Raw genomic sequence first — 16,625 nt, forward strand, 5'->3', positions numbered from 1 at the left:
TTTTTTTACGGTGTTCACTGAAGAGGTTAACTAGTAGAACATTTTTATAGGTTGGGTCATTCCGGATGTGGCGATTCCAAATATGTGTACTTTTTTTTATATAAAAATATTTATGGGTACAATATATTTTTACTTTTTTTATTATTTTGTGATTTTTTTTTAAATATATTTTTACTATTTTTTTCCCACTCTTTTTACTTTTTTACTTTGTCCCTTTGTGGGACTGTCACTTTTTTTCAGCTTGATCGCTTATAAAGCATAGGAATGCAAGAGCATTGCTATGCCTTATAAACTGTCAGTGCTGCACTGACAGGAAAACTTGCTACATCATGCTCTGAGCATGATCTAGCAGTTTGCTAGCTCTGGTGACCCGGATGTCATTATGACCCAGCTTGTCTACAGTCCAGTCTGCCAGTCTGTCTATGGGCTCTGTCCGCCTGCTTACCTGGAAGCACCTGCCTGTTACCTGCCGTGCCTGCCAGCCCGCTTACCTAGAAGCACCTGCCTGTTACCTGCCGTGCCTGCCAGCCCCCTTACCTAGAAGCACCTGCCTGACCGGTACAGCAGATGAGCACAGCAGGCAGGCTGACGGGTGATCTGGGCAGATGGACTGGCAGACACGGCAAGTAACAAGCAGGAGCCTCCAGGTAGGCTGGCTGGTAGGCACGGCAGGTAACAGGCAGGTGCTTCTAGGTAAGCGGGCTGGCAGGCACGGCAGGAGACAGGCAGGTGCTTCTAGGTAAGCGGGCTGGCAGGCACGGCAGGTAACGGGCAGGTGCTTCCAGGTAAGCAGGCGGACAGAGCCCATAGACAGACTGGCGGACTGGACTGTAGACAGACTGTCGGGCTGGAGAGTAGACAAGCTGGCGGACTGGACTTGTAGTCAGGCTGGCAGACTGGACTCGTAGTCAGGCTGGAGGGCTGGACTCGTAGTCAGGCTGGCGGGCTGGACTCGTAGTCAGGCTGGCGGGCTGGACTCGTAGTCAGGCTGGCGGGCTGGACTCGTAGTCAGGCTGGCGGGCTGGACTCGTAGTCAGGCTGGCGGACTGGACTGGTAGTCAGGCTGGCGGACTGGACTTGTAGTCAGGCTGGCGGACTGGACTTATAGTCAGGCTGGCGGGCTGGACTGGTAGTCAGGCTAGCAGCGGGACCTGAGGGCTGAAGCAGAGTATAACACACAAAGCTACAACCTTGCACGGGCACCTCCATTTTGGAGGAGGTGCCTTTTATATGAGAGGTCCTCCGGCCATTGGCCGGGGACTCCTTAGGACGGCGCGCGTGGCCCCTTTAAGAGGGAGGGAGCGCACGCGCGCGCGCCCTAAGTACGGTGCCCGGGAAGCTGCGCGTGCCGGCAGCAACAGAGGCAGGAGCCCCGGAGGACGCCGGGCAGGGAGCGCGGCGGTAAGTGGGATGGCGTCTGTCAGGGGGGCAGAGACGCCGATACTACAACGTATATACACACGTGGTCAAAATTGTTGATACCCCTCATTTAATGAAAGAAAAACCCACAATGGTCACAGAAATAACTTGACAAAAGTAATAATAAATTAAAAATCTATGAAAATGAACAAATGAAAGTCAGACATTGCTTTTCTGCTTCCACAGAATTAAAAAAAAACAATTAAACTCATGAAATAGGCCTGGACAGAAATGATGGTACTCTTAACTTAATATTTTGTTGAACAACCTTTTGAGGCAATCACTGGCTTTCATTTGTTCATTTTCATAGATTTTTAATTTATTATTACTTTTGTCAGATTCAAGTTATTCTGTGACCATTGTGGGTTTTTCTTTCATTAAACAATTTTCACCATGTGTGTATACTGCAGATGTCGGGAAGGGGTTAATACAGCTCTATAGGCATAATTTTTATATAAAAAAAAAGCAGAGCTCTAAATTTGCTTCCTTTAGTCAGTCGGAGTAAAAGAGAATCATGTGACTTTGTAGAGGAACCTATTGTATATACATGAGGATTAGCATTCATTCTGGCCAGTTTATGACTTGTACCCTGCAGTTTCCCCTCTGCAGGCTCTATCTCTAATTTTCAGTTGTCTCTGACATAGTAGTTGGAGACGAGCTGCTATGTTGTCTTTCGTGCACAGTGCAGAGAGACATGAGGGATTCCTGCTCTCCTATATATATATATATATATATATATATATATATATATATATAACACATTAGAAGCGGTATCAGCAGCATGGAGGTCATTATACAGAAGTAATGTGTAGTTTAGCTTTACGTTCATCACTGGCACAAGATAAAGTCTTTCTAGAACACAGCAGCATGTCTTTTTTCTTTATCACCTAATTTACTGGGTGTGTCTTGTTTTATTTGTTTTTCATATTTAAATCATGTTTGTAACATTGTGTTCATACCACGACTGACGATACTACTATGTCCAAAATGCGTCGGTTTTTGCCTTGTTGCCATACTTTTAATGTAGGAACCTTTTAAAGGGAACCTGTCATGTAAAATAACACGATTATCCTACAGATATGGGGTTAATCTGCAGGTTAATTGCGTTCTGATACGTGTGGTGCCGGCACTGAGAGCCCTGCTGCCAGGAGAAAATGAACTGTACTGTTCTGCACATGTGCGAGGAAAGGCCAAAGAGCACCGGCGCACGTGCACTACAATACTTTGCTCTGCCCTCGGCAGGGCAGAGAGAAGTACGTCTGCGCCGGAGCACGATGGAGAACACTGTGTGGATGACAAAGTATGCGTCATCCACAAGAAGTAGGGAAAGAGGATGGGATCATAGGACGAGAGGAGGTGCCGGATCAAGTCCAGAGATGCCCATTGCACTATCTGTAAGTATAATATGCTGTAATAGAGGGCTTACAGGGGCTGGTGGTACTTTATATGGGGATAACCTGCTGACAGGTTCCCTTTAACATTAAAGGGAAAAGGCAGCTTATAGTTACATTGAAATGACAGGAAAAACATATATCTTTGTACCATCTTTGTCAGTAGATAGAAATAATAATAATAACAACTGAGAGTTCTCAGTGGCTGATACCTTTTACGGACTAAAAACAGGTGATGACAAACAGCAGCTTTTCAGATTACATATGATATGCTTCAGATATTGCATTACACCATGCTTGATGAAGAGACCTGAGTATTATGGAAAACTGCTATTTGTTATCATCTTGTCATCAACTGCTGAGGACTCTCAATTTTTATTACTGAAGCAAGTTTCCCATAAAATCTGTTTACAAGTGATCGCTGTAAATACTGCAGTAACCAGTAGATGGCAGCATAGTTCTGCATTTCACGGATTACAGAACTAAAAAAAAATAGGGAGAGCGCGAAGCCCACTACAGAAAAGACTGCAATTCTTTCACTTTTAATATTTTATCACTATTTTCAATGAGTAGTAACCTGTACTGGCATAAGTAGAGTTTTATGGGTCACCAGGGTAAAATTTGCACCTGGCCCCTCTCAAACCAACAGCAGGTTGCTGATATGAATGGCGTTAGAGGGGTCTATTTTTATCCTCTTACCTCCCCTTCTCATATCATTCCATAAGATTCCCAAGATTTTGGGGGATCATGATCTTGCGTCTCAGAGTCTGCCTGTGTAAACAGGCGTTGAAATTCCAGCTCATTGGCGGATCGACAATCATATCGTGCCGCCGATTGATCTGTGTAAAAGGACCCTTAGCTAGCATCAAGTTAGGTAATAAACTCTCAGCTGTTTGGCAGAACTTTTTATATTCAACCTCTGAATACAAACATTTTTTTTCATCCTCTGAAAAAAGCAGAAAATTGAAAGAGAAGTAGGAGCAAACATTTCATGATAGAATAGGGTTTCACAGTCCTATGAGAATGAACTGTCCATATACTTGTAGAGTCGCAAAAATGCAAAAACGGATGTATTTAGACAATGGATAGAAATACATACAACTCCTGGTGTTAAAAGGAAATGAAGAGTTTTCCTTCATCTTGAGAAACTAAGTGGCAATCATCCAGAGCCGCAATTGTTCAAGCCTCAAGTTTATCAGTAGCATGGTGAGTAATGTGTTATGTTTTTACATGCTCTGCTATAAAAAAGCACAACACAATTGCAAAAGGCATAATACCATTTATCAACATGACAATGAATGATTTATTATGTTCTAAATACAGATCTATAAATAAAAACATAAACAAGAATCCTCATACACACAGTATGTAATGTACACAGCAGCCAAGATACCATCACAGAATGCTGATTTTACTCTTGTTTGCATTATATACATTGCAATATAACACATTCTTGTTCTCATTTACCTTTTGAATTAATTATACGTTTACCTTTTAACATTATGATATACAGTACTGTGCAAACATTTTAGGCAGGTGTAAAAAATGCTGCAAAGAATTCTTTAAAAAATGTTAGTTTAAGTTTATCAATTAACAAAATGCTAAGTGAATGAACAAAAAAATAGATCTAAATCAAATCAATATTTGGTGTGATCACTCTTTGCCATTCATACAGCATCAGTTTTTTAGGTACACTTGCACGCCAGTAAGCCTTACTTCTATACCAGGAAAGATCTTTGATCAAATTATTGAACAGCATGTATGTAAATAGTTGTATAAGAATACAGTAATTAACCAGAGCCAGCATGGGTTTGTAGCAAACAAGTCATGCCAGACTAATCTAATTTCTTTCGATGATGGAATCACTGACTGGGTGGATCAGGGAAATGCGGTAGATATAGTATATCTCGAATTCAGCAAAGCATTTGATAAAGTATCTCATACTATCCTTATTGAAAAAATGACCAAGTATGGGATTGACAAGGCTACGGTTAGGAGGATTCATAACTGGCTCAGTGAGTGGTAATAAATGGTTGCACATCCAATTGGAGTGTTTAAGTGGGGTACCACAAGGCTCTGTCCTGGCCCCAGTATTGTTCAACAGTTTTATAAATGATCTAGATAAGGGAACTGAAGGTAAACTAATCAGAGCAGACGATGCAAAGCTAGGAGGGATAGCGAACACTAGAGAAGACAGAGAAAGGATTCAGAAGGATCTAGATAAGCTTGAACAATGGGCAGATGTAACGGGTCTGGGAGGTGGAACCTCTGTGCAACTATACAAGGGGGCAGTCCATGTAAGGAAGCGGGTGGCTCCCAGGGAAGACAGGCAGGTAGTCACGGCAAGTGACAGGGACAGTCTCTGGGTAGAGGGGCAGGTAGTCACGGCAAGTGACAGGGACAGTCTCTGGGTAAAAGGACGGGTACTCACGGCAAGTGACAGGGACAGTCTCTGGGTAGAAGGACAGCAGGCAGGTGGCTGGTGAGCGCTCCCAGGTGAGCGGGCGAGAGTCTCTGGACGGGCAGGTGGTCACGGCAAGTGACGGCAGAGCCTCCAGGTAGGCTAGCAGACAGGTAGCAGGTGAGCGCTCCCAGGTGAGCAGGCAAGAGTCTCTGGACAGGCAGGTGGTCACGGCAAGTGACGGCAGAGCCTCCAGGTAGGCTAGCAGACAGGTAGCAGATGAGCGCTCCCAGGTGAGCAGGCGAGAGTCTCTGGACAGGCAGGTGGTCACGGCAAGTGACGGCGGAGCCTCCAGGTAGGCTAGCAGACAGGTAGCAGATGAGCGCTCCCAGGTGAGCGAGCAGGCTGGTCCATAGACAGACTGACAGGTGTAGGAAAGCAGACCGTCGGACCGCAGGCTTGCAAGCAGGTAAACAGATATCAGGCAGGTATCAAGCAGGAATCAGGCAGGTAACTGGCAGGTAACAAGCAGGAATCTGGCAGGTGACTGGCTGGTAACTGGTAACGGGACCTGAGGGCTGAAGCAGAGTGAAGGCTTTGCAACAACATTGCTCGGGCACCTCCATTTTGGAGGAGGTGCCTTAAATATGGGAGGTCCTCCGGCAATTGGCCCGGGGACTCCTTAGGACGGCGCGCGCGGTCCCTTTAAGAGAGGGGGAGCGCGCGCGCGCCCTAAGCACACTGCCGGGGAAGGAGCGCGTGCCGGAAGCAGCGGGGAGAGAAGCGCTGGAGGACGCCGCGCCAGGAGCGGGGAGGTGAGAGGGACGGCGTCTCTGCCTAGTACGGGGCAGAGACGCCGATGCTACAGTACCCCCCCCCTTTAGGCCCCCTCTTTTTTTGGCCAGAAAGAAATTTTTCAAGGAGAAGCGGGGCGTTGATGTTCTCCCTGGGTTCCCAAGTTCTCTCCTCAGGACCAAACCCCTTCCAATCTACCAGAAAAAAGGTCTTTCCTCTTACCCTCTTGGAGGCCAGAATACTCTCTACCTCAAAGACGTCATCAGCGGAAACCGGAGCAGGAGGGGCACCTGGATTATTGGAAAAAGAGTTAAAGACAACGGGTTTGAGGAGAGATACGTGGAAGGAGTTGGGAATCCGTAGGGTGGCCGGGAGTTTTAATTTGTAGGCCACAGGGTTAATTTGCCTGAGGACTTCGAAGGGACCGATGAATCGAGGGCCCAGCTTGAAGGAGGGTACTTTGAGCCGCACATGTTTGGACGAGAGCCAAACCTTGTCTCCCGGACGGAATTGAGGCGGATCCAGATGTCTCTTATCAGCATATCTCTTCATCCGCTCAGAGGACAGAAGAAGAGCGGACCTGGTACTCTCCCAAATAGTAGAAAATTCGCTGACAAGAGACCCCGCAGCAGGGTTGTCCACAGAAACGGAGACAGGGAGCGGAATCCGGAGGTGCTGGCCATAGACAATAAAGAACGGGGACTTGGAAGAGGATTCGCTCTCGTGGTTATTATAAGAGAACTCGGCCCAAGGAAGGAGGTCCACCCAATCAGAATGGTGGGCATTAACAAAGTGCCGGAGATAGCTGGTAAGGATCTGATTGATCCGCTCCACTTGACCATTGGACTGAGGGTGGTAAGCGGAGGAGAAGTCCAGGGTGACGTCCAGCAGTTTACATGTGGCTCTCCAGAAGCGTGAGGTAAACTGAACCCCTCGATCCGACACGATGTGGAGGGGTAGGCCATGGAGACGGAAGATATGGCGAATAAAGTCCTTAGCCAGCTCAGGTGCAGACGGAAGACCAGGCAGGGGAATGAAGTGGGCCATTTTAGAGAAGCGGTCCACCCAAATGACAGTACACCCGGCAGAGACAGGAAGATCGGTAATGAAGTCCATAGCGATGTGTTGCCACGGGGCAACAGGTATGGGAAGCGGCAGGAGATGACCAGCTGGTAAGTGTCTGGGAATTTTGTTGCGGCCACAAGATGAACAGGCAGAGACGAAGTCTACCACATCCTTACGCAGGGTAGACCACCAGTAATGCCGGGAAATGAGTAGGAAGGTCTTCTTTTGGCCGGCATGGCCAGCTAGTTTAGAAGAATGACCCCAGCGAAGAACCCTCTCACGGTCTGGAGGTGCCACGAACGTCTTGCCGGGTGGAAGACGAGTCAAATCCAAGGGGGCCACATTCATCACCTTGGAGGGGTCGATAATGTGCATAGGCTCCTCCTCTTGGTCGGAGGACAGGAAGGATCGGGACAAGGCATCAGCTTTGACATTTTTGTCCGCCGGGCGGAAATGAAGGATGAAATCAAAGCGGACAAAGAACAAAGACCACCGGGCTTGACGTGGATTAAGTCTCTGGGCATTTTGGAGATATGCCAGGTTCTTGTGATCCGTATAGATGATCACCGGGTATAGAGCCCCTTCAAGCAGGTAACGCCACTCCTCCAGCGCCAATTTAACGGCAAGCAGTTCTCGGTCTCCTATGGAGTAATTGCGCTCAGAGGAGGAGAAGATTTTAGAGAAAAAGCCGCAGGTTACCATTCTCCCGGAGGAAGACTTCTGGGTGAGCACCGCTCCGGCTCCAGAGGAGGAGGCATCAACCTCCAGGTAGAACTGTTTGTTGCAGTCCGGACGGTGCAGCACAGGGGCAGAGGAGAAGGCTTGTTTCAGGGAAAGGAAGGCCTCCTCAGCTTCGGATGACCATACCTTGGGATTTGCTCCCTTACGGGTGAGCGCAGATATGGGCGCAGTCCGTGACGAGAAGTGAGGAATGAAGAGACGATAGTAATTAGCGAAGCCCAGGAATCGCTGTATCGACTTCAAGCCCTCCGGACGGGGCCACTTTAGGACAGCAGAGAGCTTCTCGGGATCCATTCGCAAGCCTGTCTGGGAGATAACATAGCCCAAGAAAGGAAGAGAGGTCTGCTCAAAAAGGCACTTCTCGTATTTAGCATAGAGGTGGTTCTGCCTGAGCCTAAGCAGGACCTGACGAACATCCCTCCGGTGTGTGGGAAGATCCGGAGAGAAGACCAAGATGTCGTCCAGGTATACCACCACGCAGGAGTAAAGAAGGTCACGGAAGATGTCGTTGACCAGTTCTTGGAAGACGGCGGGAGCATTGCAGAGACCGAAGGGCATCACACGGTACTCATAGTGTCCGTCCCGGGTATTAAATGCTGTTTTCCACTCGTCTCCCTGATGGATACGGACCAGGTTATAAGCTCCACGTAGATCCAGCTTGGAGAAGATCCTGGCGCCTTTAAGACGATCAAATAAGTCAGAGATGAGCGGAAGGGGGTATTTATTTTTAACCGTGATCTGATTGAGTCCTCTATAGTCAATACAGGGGCGTAGCGAGCCGTCTTTCTTTTTGACAAAGAAGAATCCGGCTCCAGCCGGGGAGGTAGATTTCCGGATAAATCCCCTAGCCAGATTCTCTTCAATGTACTCAGACATGGCCCGGGTCTCGGATGCAGACAACGGGTAGATACGCCCACGGGGAGGAGTGGCGCCAGGTACCAAGTCGATCGGGCAGTCATATGGCCTATGGGGTGGCAACGTCTCTGCTTCCTTCTTACCGAAGACGTCCGCATAGGGCCAGTAAGGAGCCGGGAGACCTGGTAAATTAGCTGGAGTAGGCGGAGGGCGAACTGGGCGGACCGGAACCAGGCAGGTCCTATCGCAGTCTGGACCCCGTCGGAGTACTTCACCGGATCGCCAGTTCAATACGGGTTCGTGTGTCTGGAGCCAAGGTAGACCTAGCAACAGGGAGTGAGAAAGTCCGGACAACACATGGAATGAGATTTCCTCAGAGTGCAGCATTCCCACCTGCAGGGTTATGGGTTCAGTGACGAGCAGGATGGTCTCCGAGAGAAGTCTTCCATCCACGGAGGCGACTGATAATGGTTCAGCCAGGGACTTGGTGGGAATATGGTATCTCTCTACCAGAGACTGGGAGATGAGGTTTCCAGCAGCTCCAGAATCCAGGTGGGCAAGTTCAAAGTGACGGTTTTCTCCCCAAGCAATAGAGACCGGTAAAGTCAGAGACGGAGAGGGCTTACTTTTGTCTAGGATGACCTCTCCGAGCGGTCCTAGACACTGGCGTTTCCCGGCTTCTCCGGGCAGGAACGGATGAAGTGCTCCATACTGCCACAATAGAAACAGCTTCCCTCGGCTCGGCGAGATTCTTGGCGAGATTTGACCATCTTGGTCTGGTCGATCTGCATAGGTTCAGGCGAGGGCGCCCGCGGAGTGACTGATTGAGAGGCAGGTCTCAGGGAAGTAGGAGCAGAGCAAGAAAAGTCTTTCTCCCAGGTAGTCTCTTTGGCACGTTCTTGGAACCGAATGCCAATCCGGGTAGCTAGTGACACCAGGTCATCCAGAGTGGTAGGAATATCCCGACCAGCTAACTCGTCCTTAATTCGACCGGAAAGACCCTCCCAGAAGACGGACACCAGAGCCTCATTTTCCCAGGCAAGCTCAGAAGCGAGGGTGCGGAACCGTATGGCATATTGGCCCACGGTGAGACTCCCTTGGCGGAGACGTAGCAGTGAGGAGGCAGAAGAGGTTTTCCGTCCAGGTTCATCGAAGACTTTCCGGAAAGCAGCGAGGAAAGACGGCAGGTCGGACACCAGGGGATCCCCTCTCTCCCACAGGGGATTTAGCCATGCCAGTGCCTCCCCAGTAAGATGGGACATGATGAAGGCCACCTTGGCTCGGTCGGAGATGAACTGGTATGCCAATAGCTCAAAGTGCAGGGTGCACTGGTTTATGAAACCCCGAGCTAAAGTAGGTTCGCCGGCAAAGCGTGGAGGTGCCAGAAGCCGAGGTCCATAGTCGGGTACCATGAAGGGACTGGATTGCGGTACCGCAGGAATGGGCATGGCTGGACCAGAGGTAGACATAGACAAGTCACACAATGCGCCTAGACGAGAGTTAACGGACCGTAGATAGGACAGTACCACCTCCTACTGAGTTTTCTGACATAAGACTTCCTGGTGCAGATCGGAGATCTGGGGGCCACCGGGTTCCATGGCCCGAGCAAACTGTAACGGGTCTGGGAGGTGGAACCTCTGTGCAACTATACAAGGGGGCAGTCCATGTAAGGAAGCGGGTGGCTCCCAGGGAAGACGGGCAGGTAGTCACGGCAAGTGACAGGGACAGTCTCTGGGTAGAGGGGCAGGTAGTCACGGCAAGTGACAGGGACAGTCTCTGGGTAAAAGGACGGGTACTCACGGCAAGTGACAGGGACAGTCTCTGGGTAGAAGGACAGCAGGCAGGTGGCTGGTGAGCGCTCCCAGGTGAGCGGGCGAGAGTCTCTGGACGGGCAGGTGGTCACGGCAAGTGACGGCAGAGCCTCCAGGTAGGCTAGCAGACAGGAAGCAGGTGAGCGCTCCCAGGTGAGCAAGCAAGAGTCTCTGGACAAGCAGGTGGTCACGGCAAGTGACGGCAGAGCCTCCAGGTAGGCTAGCAGACAGGTAGCAGATGAGCGCTCCCAGGTGAGCAGGCGAGAGTCTCTGGACAGGCAGGTGGTCACGGCAAGTGACGGCGGAGCCTCCAGGTAGGCTAGCAGACAGGTAGCAGATGAGCGCTCCCAGGTGAGCAGGCGAGAGTCTCTGGACAGGCAGGTGGTCACGGCAAGTGACGGCGGAGCCTCCAGGTAGGCTAGCAGACAGGTAGCAGATGAGCGCTCCCAGGTGAGCGAGCAGGCTGGTCCATAGACAGACTGACAGGTGTAGGAAAGCAGACCGTCGGACCGCAGGCTTGCAAGCAGGTAAACGGATATCAGGCAGGTATCAAGCAGGAATCAGGCAGGTAACTGGCAGGTAACAAGCAGGAATCTGGCAGGTGACTGGCAGGTAACAAGCAGGAATCTGGCAGGTGACTGGCTGGTAACTGGTAACGGGACCTGAGGGCTGAAGCAGAGTGAAGGCTTTGCAACAACATTGCTCGGGCACCTCCATTTTGGAGGAGGTGCCTTAAATATGGGAGGTCCTCCGGCAATTGGCCCGGGGACTCCTTAGGACGGCGCGCGCGGTCCCTTTAAGAGAGGGGGAGCGCGCGCGCGCCCTAAGCACACTGCCGGGGAAGGAGCGCGTGCCGGAAGCAGCGGGGAGAGAAGTGCTGGAGGACGCCGCGCCAGGAGCGGGGAGGTGAGAGGGACGGCGTCTCTGCCTAGTACGGGGCAGAGACGCCGATGCTACAGCAGAGACTAATAGAATGGTATTTAACAGGGAGAAATGCAAGATTCTACATCTGGGCAAGAAAAATGAAAATTACATCTACAAAATGAGAGGAATAGAACTAAGCAACAGAATGTATGAAAAAGGCTTGGGTATACTAATAGATCACAGTTTGCACATGAGTCAACAGTGTGATGCAGCATCAAAAAAGGCAAACACAGTTCTGGGACGTATTTAAAGACGCATAGAGTCTAGATCAATCATGTGAAGCAATTATCCCCCTCTACTCCTCCTTGATCAGGCCTCATCTGGAATACTGTGTCCAGTTCTGGACACCACATTTTTAAAAAGACATAAAAAAACTGGAGCAAGTTCAGAGAAGAGCTACCAGGATGGTGAGCGGACTGCAAACTATGTCCTACGAGTAACAATTACAGGAGCTGGGAATGTTTAGCTTGCAAAAAAGAAGGCCAAGAGGAGGCTTAATTGCTATCTACAAATATCTGATGGGATGTCACAGTGTAGAGGGATCATCCTTATTCTCATATGCACATGGAAAAATGAGAAGCAATGGAATGAAACTGAAAGGGAGAAGATACAGATTAGATATTAGAAAAAATTTTTTGACAGTGAGCATGATCAATGAATGGAACAGGCTGCCACAAGAGGTGGTGAGTTCTCCTTCAATGGAAGTCTTCAAACAGAGGCTTGACAGCAGTGGCGTATCGCCAATGGCCGCAGGCCACGCCACTGCTATGGGGCCCGTGACTGGAAGGGGGCCCGTGAGCCGGGAGGGCCCCAAACAGCGTGGGAACCAGGAGGATAGGTGAGTATTGGGGGAGAGGGAGGTTGGGGCGGAGGAGCTGTTGCAGCAGTGGAGGAGCGGTGCACACGTGGTAGCCGCTGCTGCAGCTACCCCGTGTGCCCGCTGCTAAAGGGACATGAATATTCCCTCTTCTCTACTCCCATGGGCATGGAGAAGAGGGAATATTCATTCTCTTAAGTAGCGGCCAAGGAGGAGCGCTGAGCCGCGACTCCTGCTGTCAGTGCCTGCTGCTAAAGAGAATGCATATTCATGCTTCTCCACGCCCATAGTCCCGGCATGGAGAAGCATGAATGTGCCGGCAGCAGCAGCTCACCTCGGGATCTGAGAGTGCGCACTGCTCAGATGCCGACATGAACTGCAGCAGACAGGACGCAGCACTGGAGCAGAGGTGAGGAAGGGAGGTGAGTATAAGTGTTTATTATTTTATGTTTGCAGTGATTGGGGCCATACATAGTAGGATTGGGGAATGAGGAGGCCACACATGGTAGGATTGGGGAATGAGGAGGCCACACATACCAGGATTGAGGGATGAGGAGGCCACACATACCAGGATTGAGGGATGAGGAGGCCACACATACCAGGATTGAGGGATGAGGAGACCACACATACCAGGATTAGGGGGATTGGGGAGACCACACATGCCAGGATTAGGGGGATTGGGGAGACCACACATACCAGGATTAGGGGGATTGGGGATGCCAAACATACCAGGATTAGGGGGATTGGGGAGGCCACACATACCAGGATGGGGGGGATTGGGGAGGCCACACATACCAGGATGGGGGGGGATTTGGGAGGCCACACATACCAGGATGGGGGGGATTGGGGAGGCCACACATACCAGGATGGGGGGAATTGGGGAGGCCACACATACCAGGATGGGGGGATTGGGGAGGCCACACATACCAGGATGGGGGGGATTGATTGGGGAAGCCACACCTACCAGGATGGGGGGGATTGGGGAGGCCACACATACCAGGATGGGGGGGATTGGGGGAGGCCACACATACCAGGATGGGGGGGATTGGGGAGGCCACACATACCAGGATGGGGAGGATTGGGGAGGCCACACAAACCAGGATTGGGGGGGATTGGGGAGGCCACACATACCAGGATTGGGGGGGATTGGGGAGGCCACACATACCAGGATTTGGGGGGATTGGGGAGGCCACACATTCCAGGATTTGGGGGGATTGGGGAGGCCACACATACCAGGATTGGGGGGGATTGGGGATGCCACACATACCAGGATTGGGGGGATTGGGGAGGCCACACATACTAGGATTGGTGGGGATTGGGGAGGCCACACATACTAGGATTGGGGGGGATTGGGGAGGCCACACATACCAGGATTGTGGAGGCCACACATACCAGGATTGGGGGGGGATTGGGGAGGCCACACATACCAGGATTGGGGGGGATTGGGGATGCCACACATACCAGGATTGGGGGGATTGGGGAGGCCACACATACTAGGATTGGTGGGGATTGGGGAGGCCACACATACTAGGATTGGGGGGGATTGGGGAGGCCACACATACCAGGATTGTGGAGGCCACACATACCAGGATTGGGGGGGGGATTGAGGAGGCCACACATACCAGGATTGGGGGACTGGGAAGGCCACACATACCAGGATTGGTAGACTGGGAAGGCCACACATACCAGGATTGGGGGATTGGGGAGGCCACACATACCAGGATTGGGGGATTGGTGAGGCCACACATACCAGGGTTGGGGAGGCCACACATACCAGGATTGGGGGATGAGGGGGTGCCACACATACCAGGATGGGGAAATTTACCAGTAGGTGCTGCATTTCTCACCCTAGGCTTATATTCGAGTCAATACGTTTTCCCATTTTTTAGTGGTAAAATTAGGGGCCTCAGGTTATACTTGGGTTGGCTTATTTAAAATATATGGTATTTTAAAATCAGTGAGTACGTGGTGCCCATAATACTGCAGGACTGTGGGGTGCATTATACTATATGGGGGCTGCATTTTACCCTATGGGGTGTGTAATATACTGTATGGAGGACTATGGGGAGTGCATTATATTCTATGGAGGACCATGGGAAGTTCATTATACTATATGGAGGATTATTGGTGTTGTATTATACTCTATGGATGCCTGTGGAGCCATTATAATATTTTGAGGGCTATGTGGGGGGCCATTATACTGTATGAAAGCAATTATACAGTGTGAAGGGTTGTGTGGGGTCCATTATACTGTTTGGAGGGCTCGTGCGGGCCATTATACTGTATGTAGGCACATTATAGTGTATGGAGAGCTTTGGGGGTCACAGTTGGGGGATCATACTGTGTTGGGGTCACCATACTTTGCCTTGGGAGTTGAAGTTGGGTACAATAGGGTCATTATACTGCGCATATGGAGGTTAATGTGGAGGAATGCACCATGGGGGTATCATACTGTGTTTGGGGTGCACTTTTGTTGAAATCACACTTTATGGGGCAATGAAAGAGGAATCTAGGACTTCAGCAGGAGGAAAATTACCGTGTAAAGGCTGCAAAGTTGTGAGATCTGCTCTTCTGTGACACAGACAAATATTTATTTATTTTTTTGGGTAGGGAGGCCCAATTAGAACTTCTGCTATGGGGCCCCATGATTCCTATGTACGCCCCTGCTTGACAGACATCTGTCTGAGATGGATTAGTGAATCCTGCATTGAGCAGGGGGTTGCACATGATGACCTTGGAGGTCCCCTCCAACTCTAACATTCTATGATTATTATAAATATATTTTGTATAAATCTACTGAAATAAAAGATAATTTTTAAGTGTCATAACATGAAGCTTGTGGGTCCCATTGCAAAATCTCCAACAAGACTCTCAACTATTCCGGGTTTTTCATAGAAATGATCTTCTTGTATGGGACCATTTGGGACACCCTAGGCTCCAGGCCGGGTACAACTGCAATCCCTGCACTCAGTACAGTTACGCTTCTTCTTTGAAATCCCAAGAACAAAAACACATCACATTCACTTCAATGTGATCTGAGCTGCAGCATCTGAGAAAGGCCACTACACATTGTATACAGCTGTGCTGTTCCATCTCTGCATACTCTGCACAGCCACAGTGGGAGCTGCAACCAGCTGATTAATGAGAGTGTAGGGGCTGTACCTCCACCCATCTGATATTGATGACCCATCCTAAGGATAGGCCATCACAATTAAAGTCCTAGATAAACCCTGCAGTAGTTTGTCCCCTGTGTCCTTTCAATACAAGTAATAGCGTCATTTATTCCTTTCCCGTAGATATATGTGTTAGAAATGTCAATGATCAGTGACCAGGCTAATTTGGAAGGAAAACATCTCTATCAGCTCACAGGCTGCATTCCCACAGCAGGTAAAGAATACACTTGTATATTTTCAGATAGATTCTTGTTACTTATACAGAGATCAATTCTAATGCTTAACAAAACAGTGGTTTCCCATGCCAAAGTCTGGATGGCCTCCAAGACATTCACACACTGTGTTTAGATTCCAGCACCATCCCAAACTGCTGATTTGATATCGTCCTTCTTAATCAATGTGCGGATCTGAATACAAAATGAAAACAGTAGTGCCATGTAGATGGTAAGAAAGCAAGTATAGACTCGCAAACATTTCTCATTTCTTCTATGATTTCTTTATATTAGTCATGCTTGTTACAGTTATAAAACATATTGGCAGATATAGAAAACCAAAGCACAGGGGTTACGTGAAGACATAATTATAGGCAGTTGGATAGATAGATAGATAGATAGATAGATAGATAGATAGATAGATAGATAGATAGATAGATAGATAGAAAAAAGCAGGCAGCACTCCAATTAATGTGTATTAAAAATTGGATATTTTATTGACCTTTCTCAATGCAATTCTTAGCTCCAGAAAAATAGTGGTAGTGAGCCTTTCTCATGCTTAGGTAGATATTTATAAATATTAAGTTTAGGGTCACATCAAAGAAAGATCACCTTGCCTCTCATGAATTGGCCAATTTATGCACTAAGTACCTAAATTATTATAAGTATATTCTATATAGCAGTAATGCAGTTCAAATTTCATATATTCAATGTTTGCATACATCTTAGGGCTTACAATGTGCTTCTGTATTCTTTTGTTTGTAGAAAAATAGATAGACAGACAGATAGATAGATAAATAGAAAACTAGTGTCATTTTTCAAATCTTATTCACATCTTGCATTTTATTTTCTTGTATATTGACCTGCATTGCTATTTTTTTAAAGTTCTGCATGTCACTTCTATCAGTGTTTTTACTTTGTTTTTTTTCCCTATTCAGATAAATGAGGCCGAGCAGCAAGAAAAAAATTGCATACCAATTTTTACAGAAAACAGAACAAAAATGCAAAAGCGCACATTTTA

At 48.8% G+C, this 16,625-nt stretch overlaps 1 protein-coding gene across 3 annotated transcripts in view; it reads left to right on the forward strand.

The window, feature by feature from the left end:
* SAMD7 (sterile alpha motif domain containing 7) overlaps positions 1 to 16,625 on the forward strand; it is a 91,142-nt gene that overhangs the window by 26,397 nt on the left and 48,120 nt on the right. For all 3 annotated transcript variants that reach the window (XM_073674861.1, XM_073674859.1, XM_073674860.1), the window contains one exon: positions 15,516 to 15,606. In XM_073674861.1, the coding sequence (XP_073530962.1) occupies positions 15,531 to 15,606 (76 nt within the window). In that variant the 5' untranslated portion in view covers positions 15,516 to 15,530. The remainder of the gene's footprint in view (positions 1 to 15,515; positions 15,607 to 16,625) is intronic.

Source organism: Phyllobates terribilis, unplaced genomic scaffold (genome assembly GCF_046119375.1).
Source record: "Phyllobates terribilis strain yellow unplaced genomic scaffold, ASM4611937v1 Scaffold_3__8_contigs__length_932513732, whole genome shotgun sequence".
Lineage (NCBI taxonomy): Eukaryota > Metazoa > Chordata > Amphibia > Anura > Dendrobatidae > Phyllobates > Phyllobates terribilis.